The sequence below is a fragment of the Lindgomyces ingoldianus genome (genome assembly GCF_010093535.1).
Source record: "Lindgomyces ingoldianus strain ATCC 200398 unplaced genomic scaffold BDR25scaffold_5, whole genome shotgun sequence".
Lineage (NCBI taxonomy): Eukaryota > Fungi > Ascomycota > Dothideomycetes > Pleosporales > Lindgomycetaceae > Lindgomyces > Lindgomyces ingoldianus.
In genome coordinates, this window is record NW_022985166.1 from 1770479 (window position 1) to 1789155 (window position 18677).

Genomic DNA, 18677 nt, shown 5'->3' on the forward strand with positions numbered 1-18677 from the left:
GGCCTCGAAACGTAGCCGGCGAAATCTTGCATGGTGCGCCTATCTACAATCTTTTCACCCCATCCCTCAAGCGACTTCTCCAACAGTCTTAATCGTCGTCTTATGCAGCCTCGCCAACCAAGTCTTACTCATAAAGATCCGAATCTTCTTCCCCCAGAACATAAAGATCAGCAAACACAAATTATTCGCCAATAACACGGCCGCAAAAATCCCGGAAATCGTAACCGCATATCCCCGCTCCAGGATCCAGTCCAACAGATAAATACCCATACCAAAACTAATCGCTTGTTTACCCAAATTCATCGCAATCAACATCTCACTTGTGTTAGCCTGGTAGCTATCCACTGCATAGGCTAAGGTAAAGGTGAAGTAAAATAGCGAGCCCCATTGGTCCATCCCGACGCCGAAAAAGTAGGCGATCCATGGCAGATTGTGCTCGGCTGCGAGGCCGTAGAGGATGATGCCGCAGGGGGCGATTATCATGGCGGGGAGGATGACACCGAGGCGCATTTCTGCTTCGCGGATGCCGTTGTTTTTGCGGGTGAGATGGGCGGCGAGACGATCAGAGGAAGGGGTGAAGGGGATGGCGAATAGGTAACCTAGAAATGAGGCCTGTATGATTCGTTAGAAATTGCTATAGCGGAAGAAGGAGAGGGAATTAGTACGATTGTGATGAGGCCAGAGTTTGTCTGAGAAATGTTAGCCAATGTGTTGGTACAATACTGGGTACAATTCTACTTACGGGACTCCAGTTGTAAGGCGGTGCTGTAATTTTGATCGGAAAGGTATAATTGAACGCAAGCGCGCCGAGCCCAATGTAAATACCAAAACTGGTAATTACCCACAGCACCTGCGGGACCAAAAAGTACGTAAACGATCTTGGAATCATAATCCAAAAGTCGGACTCATAATCGATACTGCTCCACGGCTTTAGGGTACTAAGATATGACTTCCGCGGAGGAATGATCGGAGCGACTTCTTCGTGAGTAGCTTCCATGCCCTTGTCCGAGTTCGCACTAGAAACTGGAGCCGACGGGACCTTATTTCTCTTGTATGACGTTTCCTCGACGACGAAGAAGGCGAATATGAGCAGTGCCATGGCGAACGCAAATTCAACGTAGAAGAACAGACGCCAGGAGTAGCCTCCTGCTAGCATGTAACCTGCATAAAGTGGGCCCGTGGAACCGAAGCAAAGACACACTTCAACGCCAATTAGCCCCAGAGCATACAATAGAACGATGATCAACCTACCTGTGTAGTATCCAATTCTCTTTCCGCGCTCGTGAAGAAAGAAAATGTCGTTCACAAGTTGCACGGGGAGGGCTTCGCACACTCCGGAACCAAAACCGTGGATGACTCTAGCAGCCATCAGACCAGAGAAAGTAGTTGCCTGAGAAGCTCCAATCAAGCCTGCTGCAAACTGCTCTTTATCAGCCTATAACGTCTTACACGTACATCATTGAGGTGTACAAACCAGAATCATCGATCCCAACATGACGGGTCGCCGGCCAATCTTCAAGTACAACGGTACGAGAATCAACGATCCTAGAATGTCAGGCCATGTATCTGAAACGATAGGACAGGAACATACCGAAGCCAAACGCAAGATTGGGGTACGAAACCAGATCGGAGGCTTTCGTTGGAGTGATACTGAAGAGCTCCGAGTATAAGCTAATGTAGACGGACGGTCCCAGGAGAGCGGAATTCCCGAGGAAGGAGTACAAGGAGCAGACCGCTAGAATCAGCGATTTCTTCGTGTTGGACCACTGGCACAAAAGTCAGAGATATCGTATCGAGTGTAGAGACTTGATTGGACGGACCTGGAGAGGATCGTTCGGATCTTCTGCGGGTACTGGAAACAGTGCCTGGCCGTACGCCGTGTCATCGCCCTCTACTTCAAATCAGATCCTTGAGATTCGGATAGTCCTTCAGACTCGTACTGACCCGCAACTTGTAAATTAACAGTCCCAGGAAGATCTTCTTCGTGTGCATGACTGGTGTGCGGGGTACAAAGTCAGTAAAACTCCACCAAAACAAGACACCTTCAACAGGGACCTACCTATGCACCAGATGCTGCGTATGTGGAGCCATTATGAAAATAGTGAGCGAAGGGCAGCTTTGAACAGAAAGTGACGTGGGTCTCCGTATTGAAGTATGCTCTAGCCAAGCCCCACATACGACCTCCCCAACCGCCCGCCCAGATCTTTGGACGAACTCACCGGGGTCTCAGTTCTTACAAATTGCGTCTGCAATCCCAAATGGACCAATTCGCAATTCGGTGGCAGCCCTATCCCCACCAGCCAATGTCTTGTGGGGAAGGCGACCGGGATTCTTGTCGGCAGATTGCGTGCCCTTGAAGAGCCGTAGCATCGGACCGGCATATATTAACCGCTGTACGACGTTAACCCAAGCGAGCAACAACTGATGCAGATCGTCTGATTTTGAACGAACGATAGGAGGGACCTTGTTTGCAGTTCATGAAATTTGGATCCTGCATCATGAGCAATACATTTTCGCCCGGTTTGCCGTCGGTGAGGTGGCACCGGAAGAAAGGACCACATAAGCTCAATCGGGGATATATGAAGGTAGATGATGAAAGCTTATTTGAAGGATGCAATTTTATTGTGCAAGAGTCGCGATGGTCTGATAATCCGATCCGAGATCCATTTGGAGTTGAATCCTTAAGTCAGGGAAGAGGTCAATCCAAAAATCGGGTTAGTCTAAAGAAGCCTAGGTTCATATGGCCTCTTGCTCGTACGTCTGACGATGCTTCGCTATTAGATTAAGAAGCCCAGAGTCACGATGTCTCTCTTGCTATAGCTTACCTTAGGACCATTTAACTTGCTCTTTCTCTTCCTAATAACTTCAATGGTGACGATTTTTGAACACATTCATGTCAGAGACGTGTGTGGCAGGATGTGGTCAGATATAATTTAAATTGTGGACATGCTGCTGCTCAATGAGTCGGCCAGCGCATTACTCCACGCGTCCTCTTAAAAAAAACCCCGGACTCGGGCTCTCCGCACAACGGTCGGCGGAGGGAATGATTGACGCGAAACCGTCCGACAGAATTTCGAGGACGTCCGAGATTCTGTGCGGATAATGCAGAGCATCTGTGGCGATGAGAATCATTCACGCACTTCCTCCGAGTCTGAGGTTGAAGTGTTGTGAAAGGTCTCGGCTTTCCACTGAACATTTTGCGCTAAACTTAACGCCGTTAGCGCTCGTCTGGCACACTCACGACTCGTGTTCACCTCCAACCGAGATTTGGGACTCAACACGAACACTCCTTATTCGCTTTGTTTTCAACATCTACAAGGGTGGGGTAAGTCAACAGGATTGGAACCTGTGGAAGAGATGAGGCGGTGCCACAATTTCAACCAGCCACAACAAGGCTGTGCGCGAATGGTCCTGTGCATCCAGGCAACACAGTTATTGCTTTTGAACCTGAACCTGAAAATCTAAGAAACGCCTACATTAATATTTCTCATGTCCTTGAATAAAAGTTCTTCGCTAGTACATCTGTCATTCCTGCAATGCCACCCAAACGCAAACATCCCTCCAAATTCCACCACCAACCCGTCTCCACCTGCCCCCACACAATCCTAACCCTCCACCCCTCTCCTCACGCCACAACAATCAATTACAAAGGCCCGACACCGCGTCAACGCTCTAGCGCGCTATCGACCCCAGGCTCTAACTCAGACCCCCATCTCAAAGGCCTCAATGATTATCCCGGGATCCAATGTTTTCCAGCGCCCTTAATCCTACCAGATGATGATCTCGCAGACGATCCTACATATCCGCCACAAAGCCTTACATCCTGGATGCGAGGGAAATGGCGAAATGAAGTTACGGATAAGAGAAGGACGTTGTATGTCATTTCGCCGCCGAGGATAGAGGAGGGGCTTGGGGAGATAGGGATGAGGATAGGGATGGAGAGTCTGGTCGAACAACTGACTGGGCAGGCGGAGGGGAAGGGAAAGAAACTTCGAGATGTGAAAGAGCCAGGGGCGGAGGATGTTGTTCAATATCTGCAAGCGTTTTACCACGGGTTACCGGTGAAATTGTTTCCACAAGAAGATGCAGAATTCACAACCTGGAACTCTGGCTCCAGCTCAAACTCATCTCAAAAGCGCCCTAGGAGACGAGGAAAATGCGACGGTTCGGCTATCGCTCTCCGCCACAAATCCTCCTTAACAAGAATCCGCACCCGCTCCAAAAACTCCATCCACCAGCTTAATCTTGACGACCTGCTTGACGCAGCAATCGAAATGGTGCCCCCGGATGCTTACGCGGTATTGATGTTAGTAAGTCAGGATCTATACCAGAGCGCAGATGATGAGTTTGTTTGTGGGATGGCGATTGGAGGGAGTAGAGTGTGTGTTGTTAGCATGGCACGGTATAATCCAGACCTGGATGGAGTGATGCAAGTCGAGAGGGAACATGCTTGGCCTGCAAGCCACTGTCTCAGCTACGTGAATGGCTGCTGTGAGGATGAGGGCGGCGAGGAAGTGCGGCCGGTGAAGAAGCAGAAGAAGGCGAGGACACAGGTCAAACACATACCCCATAACTCGGATACCACGACTTGTGAAAACCTCCCCACTCTACACGAAAGACCCCTAAATGCCGCAGTGCAAACGCACATCTCTCTCCCACCAATCTCTGCAGCCTCCTCTCCAACCTCCATAACAAACCTCTGGCTCTCCCGCGTCTGCCGCACTGCGTCCCACGAACTAGGTCATTGCTTCGGATTCGACCATTGCGTCTATTACGCCTGCAATATGAATGCCTCCGCCTCCATCCGTGAAGACCCTAGACAAGCACCATACCTCTGTCCCGTGGATCTTGAGAAAGTGAGAAGAGTGACTGGGACTGGGGTTGATAAATGGTATGAGAGTATGGTAGAGTATTGCGAGGCGGAGGATAGAGGAGATGTACATATGTTTCGGGCTTTGGGGGGGTGGTGTAGGGCGATGATGGAAGTGAGAAAAGGAGATGGGGGTAGGAGCAGTAGTGGTGTAAGTGGTGGAGGAGGAGGTGGGAAGCATGATCCAATTACCATAGACTAGCTCGTACCCTTGTACCGGTGTTGCATAAGCACAACACCACATCTTATGCATATAAATTATGCATTCAAGTCTCCAGCGCGCCTCGCAAAAACCCAAATCGATCTATTCCAAAGTCCCTCCCCTCAAACCCGACTCAATCCAAGCACTACCCAAACCGCAAAATAATACACCCGGGCCTTCATACCAACCCACTTCCTTCCATACGTCACACTGACCCCCCTCCCTTTCATCTCCTCCGCGAAGCCTACCCCAAAAAGAAGTTTCGCTACACATTTAAGACAGGCGCACAAACCCCAAGCCTGCGACATGTCCTCGGTAACGTAGGGATGTTTCGATTCCCTTGCACTCATGAAGCTACAGCTGCAGCTGCAGCTTCCCACACGACGGTTCTGTCGTACACCACTCCTGGGCCAAGTAGTACAGTCGGGCGTGGCGCAAGCAACACCGCTTGTCTACGCCCTACAGACGCTCTGCGTTGGACTTAGTGTCGGGATTTCAAAACTAAAGCTGAAGCCGGGAGCTAGAGGCTTGGTGTGTTGTAGTCTGAAAATGAATTCATTGGGGAGTTCTTGGATATGTGTCTACTTTCTAGCTTGTAGGTAAATGGGGGAATCAGGGATGCAGATATTATATTCGGCACATGCCAGTAGTTTGTGGAACGGGACCGGTGAAGCAATCTTCATGCACGCTTGCCAAATCGTCTGTTTGGTTGCACGAGATGGGATGCAGAATTCTGACTGCAGGTTCACATGCCATTATATTCAGGACCGTAGCTAAAGATTGGCAAGGGCTCAAGAAGATGCTCCAATTCATTCAGAGGCCATACGTAACAGTTGTGAGCCCCAAGGTTTCATGATAGTGTCGAAAAAAGAAAAAACGGTCAAAGTCACATGCCTTTAACCTAAGGAACTCCTTGGAAGAGAAAGTGGTCCCATTTGCTATTCTATAACACTATTTCCAAAGACTCACAAGTAATATCATCCACAGGGTATCCGATACCCAATATCAATTTAAAAATATTGCCAAGTCGGTTCTGTTGAGGAGCGTCGTGAAATTTAGTCGTCCACACCGCTTCCTCTTCATCTTCTCCAAGGGTACAAATAGGTAGCAAATATTGATTTAAAGATATCGAGCTCGGGAAGAAGCCATGAATAGATGCGCTGAGTATTCAGTCCACTAAAGAGCGTAAAGAAGTGGGGAGATCATTCACTCCGATCTTGCGTCGTAGTCGTCTCCTTTCACCCGCCGCTACAGCGAATATTTCCATGAAACACAGAATCTCTGATATTCGGTAGATGTGTGCGTTGGTGCATTTAGCGCTTGTCAGGCGAAGTGGTAGATGCTGCGGCCTTCTTCACTGCCAGCTGGTACTGGTGATAGTTCGGATGGCAGGAGCAGGGCTTTTGAACGTAACCCGAGTCGTTGCAAGTGAGGCAATTACGGCCACGATACCTGGGAAGAAATTATCAACATGTCCCTCGCCCGCGCTCGATGCGTAAATATTGTGTGAGAAGGGGCGAGTATGACATTTGAATAGCAGGAGAACGAGAAACCTCAGTGATAAGCCTGCTTTGAAACCGAGCGGTTTGATGTAGGTGTGGAGATTCAGTAATTCGAGAGAAATTTGGGCAGAAATTTGAGCAACACAAGACTAATCTAAACAAGTGTACTCACTCTAACGGAGCCCCGGCGCAGTCAGGGCAATTGCCAATCTGAAACCCGTTCACACAGGAACCACAATGCTGGATGTCTGTGACGGCCATTGTTGAGATTTTGGACGAACGAGGAGTGATTGGATGATCGTCGTGTGTAACACCGGAAAAGGCGATTAGGATTGTCGAATTTAGATTGAGGAGGATCAAGTAACAAATTATAATTATTGAGAAATGGCTCCAAATGTGCTCTGGAGGAGGGCTTTTAAACATTGAAAGGGATTGCCGACGATCGACGCAAGAGCTTACCCACCACGTAACGGCGATACCTAGCTCTTTCACTGTCCCACCATTTCACGAGAATTCCACGAAGCCTTTGCTCAGCTCACTCAGGAACGGAAGCTGCTCTCATCGGAAGGTGTTCGCGATGGTCATGCGGACACTGACCATTTACAGCGTGGTATGGGTGTGTTTCGGCACAGCCGTGTCGCGCAATAATTGTAAAGGCCTCACGAAGATAATTGAAATCACTCACTTTGCGGCGAAGTCCTTGATAGAGGTGCTATCAGATCGATATTTGCATACCTCCCAGCCCGTTCTGTGATACAGGGCGAACAGATGCCACTGCATGCGTTGTAACCTGCATATCGCTCTTCCGCTCTCGTGCAGTCAACGTCTGAAACAGGTGGGGAGCATCCTTGCTGGGATAGCCGCTTATCGAAATGCTGATCGGTGGTCTTTGGATTGGGCTGTTTCCAATGCAGTTCCACGTGTATGGTTTTGCCTTGGCAAGGAGACGGGTAGCTGAGTGATCATGTTTCGTGGTCGTGCTCCTTTTTTGAGCCACGAGCAATTTTGTAACAATAGAGACCCCCACAAGTCTTATGGACATTCGAGTAATGCGTACGAACCCGTTTCTCTTCATAGAATCGCCGTGCAAATATGAGAGTAGAAGCTATCCGCGGGCGAAAGGCACTGCACGGCCTAGGTTACGCTCGCGCATCTCACTTCGTCCCACTGCCAACACCGAGCACCAGGAGAAACTCTCATCTCCTCGAAAGGCATGGAGCAACGCTATTGGGATAGTCACCACCATTTCACGTTGTGGTGCTGGTGGTAGGTCAATATGGCGTAGAGACAACTGGCTTTCGGGCACCATTACGACTGGACTCAGTGGAATTCTCTAGTCGCGTGTGCCGCCAGGTAGTACACGGTGGACCCGCACAACGAACGCGAGTGGCTTTTTCGGTGCATGGTTGCGTGACCTTGAGGTGACTTCGAAGCAGTGTCTTCTTTTTATGGGTATCTAGAATCGTAAAGTAAGCTTCTACAGCTAAGGACCATTCCATGCGGTTAACGAGGTTGCGTGGCTGTAATACAATCCTACCAGGTATTCCCGACCTTCTGAGTCCCAAATTCAGAGGATATAATAGCCGAATTCTGAAGGGCAGTGCCTGTTTTCGTGTTCACAGATCTATGTTCCCACTGTCCTATACTTCATTTGGGGTTCCATCCGACTTTGCTTCTGCATGGTACCATAGCTGGAATCCAAAGACTGTGGTCCTGTTAGTCCTATTCCGAGGGTCATACCTCTTTTACTAGTCCTCCCTCCCAATCTGGGCACGCCTCCTTGGTCGTCCCTGACCTTTTCCTCTACAGCCTTGCCATGCCACCTAGACATTGGATGTACCACTTCCCCGCCCACTCACACTGAGAACTCTTCATCGTGGTCATGCGCTAATTTGGCAGCTGCGTTCTTTCACCACATCCTTTTCGCATAATGGCTACGGACAGGCCGCTCCTGTACGACGGACCTCGAGCTTGAATGCTAATTCTGGAAATCAGTTGGACAGAGATTGGACGAGGACCGGATGGCGACTACAATATCCACTATTGCGACGAGAAACCCCAGTCAATTCCAAGAGGACTGTGTCGTGTATGCGCCAAGTCGCAATTGCAAATGGACTAGGATGAAATAGACATTGTGTAGCGAAACAATATAGCAGGACGGATAGATTGAAGAGGTGGCGTGGGAAGAAAGGTGGGAGTGAAAGGACAGCGGAGTGAGAAACGCTATATTCGTGGTCTTTCCCATCTTGAGAGTGATGTCATTCCGCACAAGTCGATCATGGATCCCGCTTTTATTTGCGTAACGGCGACGGTACACGTGACAAAAGATGCAGCACCAAGCAGACACGTTGAAAGATGAAACTTAATAAGCAAGCTTTATTATAAAAGGCAAATGTCCCAAGGTGGTCATGAGATGCATGTACAGGCGTCAACAGCCATCAACGCCGGAAAAAGAAACAAAAGTAACCCCATATCAGCTCCGTTCTCACCGAGGGTGCCTTCGGGCAGCATTGTTCATTGTCCTCGAACGCCCCGTGACCCGCTTATTGCATTCACCCTAGATCCCCGTGAGCGTGGCCTTGTCCCATGCCCCGAACGCCAAAATTGCATGTTACCTTACTGTTTGGTCATCGAAGCTCTTTCCACAAATTTATTGAAGGTAGCTGTCAGGTACGGCAAGCAACGCCCCGAAGGCACCGAGGGCACCAATAGCAATACCTGTCGCCAAATAGCCTACATGAGCAAGGGCAGTCCTCATCCTCTTCTTGGGGCGCTCAGTCGCTGGCGGAGTAGCTTCAGCGACAGCAGCAGCCCCGGGGGTAACCAAAGCTTCGGACAGAGTTGCAGCTAGGTCTTGGGAAAGTGCCTCGGTCGCCAGCTCTTCGGCGTCTAGCTCATCCGCTTTACGTTTGTGGCTCGTCAGCGAAGTCGGCGTCGGTGGTTGCTCAAGACGGTCTTCAGGATTGTCCTCGACAATTTCTGGTATGGAGAAACCCCTGCGCGCTGGAGGGGGAGAAGTAGGGCTTTGCTCATCATTGGTAGCTTTAGGCGGAGTTGGAACAGCCGCCGTCTTCGGTGGATCTGGAGTCTGGGGTCGGACTATCTGTACATCACCCGACTTGGAAAGATTCAAGATTTTGCTTTCCGAGAATGTCGAGGTCATTTGCGGCGCAAATGGCCTATGAGGGCTGAAATAATTCGCGTTTGAGAAGCCATCTACGCGACCAAACGTGGGGAAGCCTTCAGGGGGGTTTGGTAGCGTATATGCGCCTTGAAGGGTGGGCGATTCTTCGAACCAAGGGGCATGATTACTGAGCGGTCCGAAGTCAGAAGCCGGAACTGACCACATTATTGGCCCCGGGGCAGATGGGCGGGGTGGGACTGGCGGCGCTGGGCTCGTAGTATCGGAGAATGGTCCGTTGTTGAACACATCAAACATGGTGACGCCTTCTGTTCCCACAGTTTTCGCTTTTTCTGCCTCGGCCGCCTTCGGGAACGCTTTCATGCCAAATGAAAATGGAGGGCTGGAATAGCGCGCGGGAACATTGACTGCTGGAGAGGCCTGGGAGGATGTACTACGCATGGTTTGTGAAGATTGGTCCATGGGGATGGGTTTCTCCTGCTCATGGTTAAGCATGGCTCTCATCTTGAGTCGCTGGATTGTATCCAGGTCCTCTTTGACGCTATTAACGGAGTGCTCGGAACCATCATCAGATGCTAAATCTGACCCATCCTCACTTAAGTGGTCTTCAGAATCATCGGCTTCACTAGAATGGATCGGCGTTGCAGTCCCCCCAAGCTCAACTATGAGATCTCCTTCGTCGTCGGAGCTATGCCCATCAAGCGAAGTTCGTCTGGTTAAGGTGGGGGTTGGGCCGGACTGGTGTGACTCATGGGGAGCAGTCATGGGCACGAAACTGGCATAGACTAGCGGAGATTGGGCGCCTTCTTTTGGCTTCTCCATGGTGGCGTCATTGTGGGACTTGCTGGCGGGGGTTTGTGAAGGAGCTAAATCCTCATCGTCCTCTTCAAAGTCGATGAAGTCAGTTGGAATGTCTTCGAAGTCATCAACATTGACAGGATTCGACTGACTTCCGTACCGAGGACGTGGAAGGGACATGATACTGCTGGCTCCATCATCCATGTCTTCTTCTTCTTCTTCTTCTTCTTCTTCCTCTTCTTCTTCGTCTGACGAAGTGGTCTCGGGGACGCTGAATCCGACCGAGTAGGGGCGATCGGATTTGACGGGGGCTAAGCGGGATTCGAACGTGTACTTTTTGGCGTGGAATGCATCTGCGCCCGTGGCGGTGTCAGCCTCGAGAGCCATGAAGAGCGTAGAGTGCGAGGCTGGCTTGCCTCGGGACAAAGGAGCAGGGTGCGACATACCAGACTCGCGGGTGACGTCCTGGCCGAACCGAAGCGTGTCCCCGTTGTTCAGCTTATGTTCTTTTTCGCCGGGCAAAAGGTCGCCGTTGACCACTGTACCGTGCATCGAGCCGTTGTCCTTGATGTAGACGGACGGAATGCCCAGAGCCGTGTTCGCCGTGAGGACAGCGTGGTCCCGGGAGATGACGGGGCTGTCGATGTAGAGATTGTCAGCGGCAGCGAAGAGTTGCTTGTGTGCGGATTTGGAGCAGCGTCCGATCGGGACCCTCGTGGTTGGGCTCAACAAGAGCTTCCGTTCGGGGAACTCGTCACAGCCGTCCACGGACCGGAGTATCACCTCAACGACAGCTGTGTCTTCAGTTAGCGGCACTGGGGTGTCACCGTCCGCAGTGATGAACTCACGATCGGTAGCAGCCATGGTCGAGGACAAAGATGCCTCTAGGGCTGGGTGTAGCGGGCAGTCGAGTGCAGCCGTCACAGTTACGTGGTCAGCGAGGTGAAACCGCTTCTGGAACAGCTGGCGGGGCCGGACCTTCGGAGCTGTGGTAGGAGCAGTCGAGGAGAAAAGAGGGTTATTGTGCGCGGGGAAGGCACGAAGGGGAGAGGGCTGGTATGTATAAAGAGCGAGAGGAAGGCAGCCAGAGCAGGAGCAGCAGGCTGAAGAGGGTGTGCAGTAGCTGGCAGAGGAGGCTACGGGCGGGGCAGGGAGAGGTGATCACGGTGGCAGCTGCCTTGAGCGTCCGTGCTTTCCTTTATCGCGCAGTTATCGGAGCGGCCCTGTCGCGGGCGGTTCTGCACTGTCCCCGTAATGGAATGCTTCAAGACTCGTTACTCAGCAGACTTCTTGCACCAGATTTACGTCTCTCGTCACTATTTAAACGGGAGACGGGCCACGCAGTGACGCACGACTGCCCTCTTTGCACCGTGGCGGCGTTTCTGCCTGCAAAACGCCCCATCATAGGCCTCGGACGGAACATTGGTAGACTGAATTTGTGAATGGAAACCAATATTACAAAATTCACCAATGGACGGACGAGCTTTTGGTCCTGTAAGCCCCGCATCTGAATACGTCTTAGTGACTTGGCGTGGGACCCCACCGCGCTACAAGTCGAAGCTGCTGAACTTTTGCATCGCGGCTGCTTCACCTGGTAATTGCACCTTCCTGTCTGGCCATGACTCACCAAAACGGCAACGCCCTCTCTTCGCCCTCCCCCTGCGACTGCCGCCCATAGCACTTCTCCACTCATCGTGGCCTCCTTTTGTCGCAACGTCTCCCTGCCATCCCGGGCAGTCAACCAACGGACCACCATGGTTGCCGGGGCTGATGTCAAGGCCCAGGTCGTAGACACGGTGCCCAAGCGCATCAAACACGTTCAGTTCGGAATCTTCTCTCATCAAGAACTCGTCAAGCAGGCTGTCCTCGAAGTCTCTGACCGTAATGTCTATGAACTTGGCTCCTCTGGAGCGAACCGCATCCTCACGGCTAACGGCCCTATGGACGAGCTGATGGGCATATCAAAAGGCGGCAGTCAAACGTGCAAGACGTGCCAGTCGGATCTCCAGACCTGCAACGGCCACTTTGGTCACATCAAGCTTGCCCTCCCCGCTTTCCATGTTGGCTTCCTCAGAATGATAATCGAAGTGCTACACTGCATATGCAAGGACTGCGCCCGCGTCATGCTGGAGGAGGAGGACAGACGGAAATACCTGCGCAGCCTGCGCCGCCCGGGCATGGACAACCTGCAGCGGCTCAACATCTCCAAAAAAGTCACTGAGGAGTGCAGGAAGAAGAAGCTATGTCCCCACTGTGGCGCTGTCAACGGTACCATTCGCAAGGTGCCGGGTCACCCGCTTAAGATCGTCCATAACAGGTACGATGCCTACAACAGATCCACGGCTAAGTCTAAGAAGCCGCCGCCGGGCAAAGAGGAGTTCGACGAATCTTTCGAAACGGTCAAGGCTACGCACCCTGACATGGAAAGGCACCTGAAGAAGGCTGCCGACGACATGCATCCGCTTCGGGTCCTTAATCTCTTTAAGAAAATATCACCTCCTGACTGTGAGCTCCTTGGCATGGTTCCCGAAGATGGCCGACCGGAAATGTTGATATGGGAATACGTCCCCGTGCCACCAGTCGCTCTTCGACCTACTGTAAAGCAGGACAGCGGAACCACGGAGGATGACCTTACCAATAAGATCGGCGACATTGCCCACGTCAGCAGCATCATCCGGGCAGGCCTCCAGCGTGGGTACCCCCTCCAGACAATCATGGAGCAGTGGGATTTTATGCAGCTTCAAATTGCCATGTACATCAATAGTGATGCACCTGGTTTGTCACAACAAGGCCTCACCAAACATATGCGCGGCTTTTGCCAGAGGCTCAAGGGCAAAGGTGGCCGCTTCCGGCAGAATCTCTCTGGGAAACGGGTTGACTTCTCTGGCCGCACCGTTATTGGGCCGGACCCTAATCTAGGAATCGACGAAGTCGCGGTGCCGGAGCGGGTGGCAAAGAACCTAACATATCCCGAAAAAGTTAATTCGCGAAACATTGAAAAACTGAGGAAATTAGTGCGACGAGGTGCTCTCCGCCATCCCGGAGCGAACTACGTCAGAACGAGAGATGGCAAACTCGTCAGTCTAATTTTTCTGTCGAGCAAAGGGCAAGAGGGCCAATCGGGACTTGACAGACGAGCGCAGAACCTTGTAGATGGGGACATAGTTGAGCGACACCTTGAGGACGGAGATATCGTGCTGTTCAACCGGCAGCCTTCTCTTCACAAACTGAGTATCTTAGCCCACCGAGCTAAGATCCGGCCCTGGAGAACATTCCGACTCAACGAATGCGTCTGCAACCCGTACAACGCTGATTTCGATGGAGACGAAATGAACTTGCATGTGCCTCAGACCGAGGAAGCTCGAACAGAAGCCATCGAGCTAATGGGTGTTAAGTACAATTTGGCAACGCCAAAGAACGGGACACCAATTATCGCTGCTATCCAAGACTTCATCACAGCGGCATATCTCCTGAGCAGCAAAAACAACTTTTACGATCGAAGGACCTTCTGCCAAATCTGCTCTTATATGTTCAACGGCGATTCGGTCGTCGATCCTGACACCGGCGACCGCTTGAATATCGATCTGCCCCCGCCTGCCGTGGTCAAGCCCGAACGACTTTGGACAGGGAAGCAAGTCTTCAATGTGCTCATGAGACCAAACATGAAGTCCAAAGTATTGGTTAATCTAGAGGCAGCCGGAAAACAGTTCAAGCCCACAGCTGGCCAGGCCCCTGACCTGGATGAAAATGATTCCTATCTGGTCATTCGGAACTCAGAAGTTATGTGTGGTGTCATGGACAAGGCTACCGTTGGTGATGGTAAAAAGGATTCTGTTTTCTATGTCATGATGCGTGATTTTGGGCCAGACCATGCCGTCCAGGGTATGAATAGGCTAGCTAAACTCTCGGCGCGCTGGCTCACCAACAACGGCTTCTCCATTGGCATTAGCGACGTAACGCCCGGCGACGTACTCGTTCGCAAGAAACAGGCTCTGATCGAGGAGGCCTATGCAAAATGCGACAAGCTTATTAAAGATTTCAAGGAGAACAAATTGCAGCGCGACGCTGGATGCGACGAGGAACAAACAATGGAGAACAAGATTGGTGGTATCCTGTCTGGAGTCCGTCAAGCTGCGGGTGATATTTGTTTCGAGGAACTCAGCAAATGGAATGCGCCTCTAATAATGGCGAAGTGTGGGTCAAAAGGATCTAATATCAACGTCTCTCAAATGGTTGCATCCGTCGGACAGCAGATGATTGGTGGCGCCCGTGTCGCAGACGGTTTCCAGGATCGGACACTGCCTCATTTCCCGAAAGCCGCCCGACAACCCGCCTCAAAAGGGTTCGTAAGCAACAGTTTCTATTCTGGCTTGACGCCGTCCGAATTCATATTCCACGCTATGAGTGGCCGTGAAGGTCTGGTTGATACCGCCGTCAAGACCGCCGAGACTGGATATATGAGCAGACGTTTGATGAAGTCACTGGAAGATCTATCATCGCAGTACGATGAGACTGTCCGAACCGCTGGGCAAGGTGTAGTGCAGTTTCAATACGGAGATGACAATCTGGACCCTGTTGACATGGAAGGCAAGGCGAAGCCGGTGAATTTCGATCGAACATTTGCACACGCTGTCACATCAACATGGAACAATAATGATCCTAGCATGGAACCCGAAGAAGTGCGGAGTCACACTAAGACGGCACTTGACACGAAACGCACTAAGTACGCTCGGTACAAGCTGGATGGAGTCACCAAGCTCGATTACAACGACAAAAGTATTGAGGGCATCGACCAGTATGAATCTATACGCGACTTCCTTGACACCGTCCAGGACTTCATCTTCAAGAAAGCAAGGAAGCTCGAGTCGACTCTCGTCTATCTAGGAATTGTTAATCCTACCACTATGAAGAAACAAATCCCTGCTAAGCAAGCTGAAAAATTCTCCCCACTTGCAGACGGCATCGCCAAGATCTCTAAGCCCGCTCTGGAAACCTTTATCTCACTCTGTCTAACCAAGTATTGGCGATCAAAAGTCGAACCTGGTAGCGCTGTTGGTGCTGTTGGTGCACAGTCGATTGGTGAGCCCGGAACGCAAATGACGCTCAAGACCTTCCATTTTGCTGGTGTCGCAGGTATGTCCATTACCCAAGGTGTCCCACGTATTAAGGAAATTATCAACGCTTCGACCAACATCTCTACCCCTGTCATCTTATGCGAGCTCTCTAATAACGTGTCCGACGAAGCGGCCCGTATTGTTAAAGCACGCGTTGAGAAGACTTTTCTTCGCGATATAATTTCGTATGTAGAAGATGTGTGGCACCCAGAAGGTGCATACGTTCAGATGCGCATCGACTGGGACACTGTTAACAAGTTGTTCATCGATATCACGACCGAAGAAATCGCCACCGCTATTGAACAATTCAAGCCATTAAAATGGGGGAAGTACAAGCCGTTCATCAAAATGATAGGCAGTGTAATGCGGGTGTCAGTTCCAGATCTCTCGAACACCAAGAAACGATCCTCTGCAAAGGCCCAGAAAAACCAGAAGGGCTATTTCGAGCGGGTGCACCAAGTGAAAGCGCTCATCCCCGATGTCGTTGTCAAAGGCTTCCTGGACTGTCAACGCGCCATCATCAAGAAAAATACTACTCCCAACGCCAAAGGTGATTACGAAATCCAACTTCTCGTCGAAGGCTACGGCCTCAAAAACTGCATGACCACCCCAGGTATAGAGCCCTACCGATCATCATCCAACTCTGTGATGGAAGTGAACTCCATCCTTGGCATCGAAGCCGCTCGCAGCACCATTATCTCAGAAATCGGTTCCGTCATGGGCCAAATGGACATTGATCCCCGCCACATGCAGCTTCTCGCCGACGTCATGACATTCAAAGGCGACGTGCTTGGTATCACTCGTTTTGGCATGACCAAGATGCGAGATTCAGTGTTACAAAACGCTAGCTTCGAAAAGACTCCCGACCACCTTTTCGAAGCGGCAGCAAAGGGCAAGAAGGATGACGTGACAGGGGTTAGCGAGTGCATTATCATGGGGCAGGTTATGGGCGTGGGAACTGGTGCGGTTGGCGTTTTCGCGGATTTAGGGTGGGAGAAGTATCCACAAGCTTTTTGGCGGAAGAATACTATGTTTGAGGAGGGCTGGGATGCTCTATAGATGCGGGTATTTTGGGTTTAAGGGGTTCTGGTGATGGTTGTGAATGGTTAAAGTGCTTGAGTGGTGGATTTGTTTGGGAAACGTCGGCTTTTTTGGAGCATGGTGGGCATAGCGCTGATGGATACTCACATGCATGGTAATGGAGTTTATACCCTTCAATCGAAGACATTACATTTTGACAGCAACACAGAGAGATATGCACCTCCATTGAACATGCCAAATCTATTTAGGGTTAGCATGAGAGCATCTGATCACGTGTGCGGGGAATTGGACTCCACGCAATCTCCTTTCCATCACCCAGTTTCTGTCATTCGCGAATTCATTTCATCTCTCTTTAAGGCCATGTGCGATGTGTACTGTAGAAACTTGCGTCCAAATGGACCGCTAATCTAGCCAGAGCGCCCCTTGGTTCTTCCTGAGGTGGAACTAGTTTCGTTGCCCACAGTGTGCAAAACGCAACAACTAATCCCCACCCACTATCGCCTTCTGCCCCTAATGTCCATAGGATGGAACACAAGACAATACAATACATACGTAACTATGGAGACACGAAAAAAGGTTTCGCGGCGCAGCGACTGGAGAACCTAGCATGGCACGGACCACAATGGTATTGTTGTGGAATGATATAAGTTCATTCGAAGTTTATTTAAACAAGCTTGGAGGAACCGTGCAAAACATCAATTCCATCACTTTATTAATATCAACAGGAGTGGAGGAAAGCTTGCAAGGCTATTATGCCCTCATTAACTGGTGTTGCGCTAGTCACCGGCGTAAGTCTCCTAAATATACAAATCCAACAACCGCTAATCTAAGCATAACTAGGCCGCGTCAGGGATTGGCAAAGAAACCGCCCTTCAATTCGCCGAAGCTGGCTGTACTGCCGTTGTCTTCTCCGATCTAAACTACGAAGCCGCAGTCGCTGCCGCAAAAGAAAGTAAAGAATGTGCAACTAGAGACGGTTATCGTGCCATAGCTATCAAAGTAGATGTTGCGGACGACAAGAGTGTGCAGCATTTGGTAGATGAGACAGTTGAGGTGTTTGGGAGGGTCGATTATTGTGTTTGTGCTGCTGGGGTGAGTTGAATTTCACTGATCAAGTTTTGGGGTGAAAGTGGGGGGACAGGAAAGTATGAAGAGATGGTCGCTGATATGGGGATGTAGATTGGTAACAGCACATTCGTCCCGGTCGCACAGACAAGCATGGCTGAAACCAACCGCATGCTGGATATTAACCTCAAAGGAATAATCCACTGTATCCACTCCGTCACACGGGCCATGTTGACCCAACCCCCCCTCCCTCTCCCTTTACCCCCTTCCACAACCCCCCGCCTCCAACTCCAACTCCAAAAATATCCCCCCCGCCCCCTCCCCCGCGGCATAATCATAACTATCGGCTCCATTGCCTCCCACGTCGCCACCTTCGGCACCCTCGCCTACACAACCGCCAAACACGGTGTCATCGGTGCGACCAAATCCGCAGCCCTGGACCACGCACGCGACGGTATCCGTGTCAACGCTGTATGTCCGGGTCCAGTGGATACGCCGATGATGCGGGATGCGCTTACAGAGACTCCAGAGAAGATCGAGATGGTGGAGAAGGGCGTGCCACTAGGGGGACGTATGGCGGGACCGGATGAGGTTGCGAGCGTAGTGGTGTTTCTTTGCGGGCCAGGGGCGAGTTTTGTTACAGGAGTGGCTGTTGGGGTAGATGGGGGTTTAGGGTTGGGTGCGGGAAGGCTTTAAGTAGGGAGAGGGTCTTTGTTGGGGGGTTAGCTGGAGGAAATGAGTTGGAAGACGAAGTGAATGGGGAGAGCAAAATGGAAGGGGCTAATGAAGCGAATGGAAAGGTGGAAATGAGTAGGAAGGACGCATGAGTTAGAACAAGAAATTAATGGAAGAAAAAGATGAGTGGAAATGCGGGGCTTGCTTGAGATTATTCCACCCTATGTTTGTTTCCCTTCTGAAAGATTTTATCTACACTAATTCTTTA

At 50.9% G+C, this 18677-nt stretch overlaps 6 protein-coding genes across 6 annotated transcripts; 4 read left to right on the forward strand and 2 right to left on the reverse strand.

Annotated features, from left to right (window-relative positions):
- Nucleotides 1-16: 16 nt before the first annotated feature.
- Nucleotides 17-2091, reverse strand: BDR25DRAFT_331920 (serine/threonine kinase 16; the record flags this gene model as incomplete). The annotated part of the gene is made up of 9 exons (XM_033692691.1): nt 17-612; nt 666-689; nt 743-1200; nt 1252-1420; nt 1475-1545; nt 1592-1766; nt 1821-1891; nt 1945-1994; nt 2060-2091. 9 exons carry the CDS (start codon nt 2089-2091, stop codon nt 67-69), a joined length of 1596 nt encoding a protein of 531 aa, XP_033552396.1. The 3' UTR covers nt 17-66.
- A 1212-nt stretch (nt 2092-3303) lies between these two features.
- Nucleotides 3304-5112, forward strand: BDR25DRAFT_301180 (uncharacterized protein). Its single transcript, XM_033689523.1, has one exon. The coding sequence runs from the start codon at nt 3537-3539 to the stop codon at nt 5070-5072; it is 1536 nt and encodes a 511-aa protein (XP_033552397.1). The 5' UTR covers nt 3304-3536; the 3' UTR covers nt 5073-5112.
- Nucleotides 5113-6958: 1846 nt separating this feature from the next.
- Nucleotides 6959-9135, forward strand: BDR25DRAFT_350900 (uncharacterized protein; the record flags this gene model as incomplete). Its single annotated transcript, XM_033694778.1, has 11 exons — nt 6959-6970; nt 7029-7324; nt 7394-7524; nt 7568-7910; nt 7962-8009; nt 8086-8289; nt 8327-8410; nt 8440-8653; nt 8694-8710; nt 8747-8921; nt 8977-9135. The coding sequence occupies 11 exons, from the start codon at nt 6959-6961 to the stop codon at nt 9133-9135; spliced, it is 1683 nt and encodes a 560-aa protein (XP_033552398.1).
- BDR25DRAFT_301181 (uncharacterized protein) lies at nt 8946-11657 on the reverse strand. Its single transcript, XM_033689524.1, has 3 exons — nt 11363-11657; nt 10961-11308; nt 8946-10867 (listed from the first exon to the last, which is right to left on the reverse strand). Exons 1-3 carry the CDS (start codon nt 11376-11378, stop codon nt 9225-9227), a joined length of 2007 nt encoding a protein of 668 aa, XP_033552399.1. The 5' UTR covers nt 11379-11657; the 3' UTR covers nt 8946-9224.
- Nucleotides 11658-12130: 473 nt separating this feature from the next.
- On the forward strand, nt 12131-16804 carry BDR25DRAFT_301182 (DNA-directed RNA polymerase III subunit RPC1). Its single transcript, XM_033689525.1, has one exon. It carries the CDS (start codon nt 12269-12271, stop codon nt 16685-16687), a length of 4419 nt encoding a protein of 1472 aa, XP_033552400.1. The 5' UTR covers nt 12131-12268; the 3' UTR covers nt 16688-16804.
- A 458-nt stretch (nt 16805-17262) lies between these two features.
- BDR25DRAFT_382602 (NAD(P)-binding protein) lies at nt 17263-18430 on the forward strand (the record flags this gene model as incomplete). Its single annotated transcript, XM_033697785.1, has 3 exons — nt 17263-17457; nt 17510-17761; nt 17849-18430. Exons 1-3 carry the CDS (start codon nt 17422-17424, stop codon nt 18428-18430), a joined length of 870 nt encoding a protein of 289 aa, XP_033552401.1. The 5' UTR covers nt 17263-17421.
- Nucleotides 18431-18677: the final 247 nt, after the last annotated feature.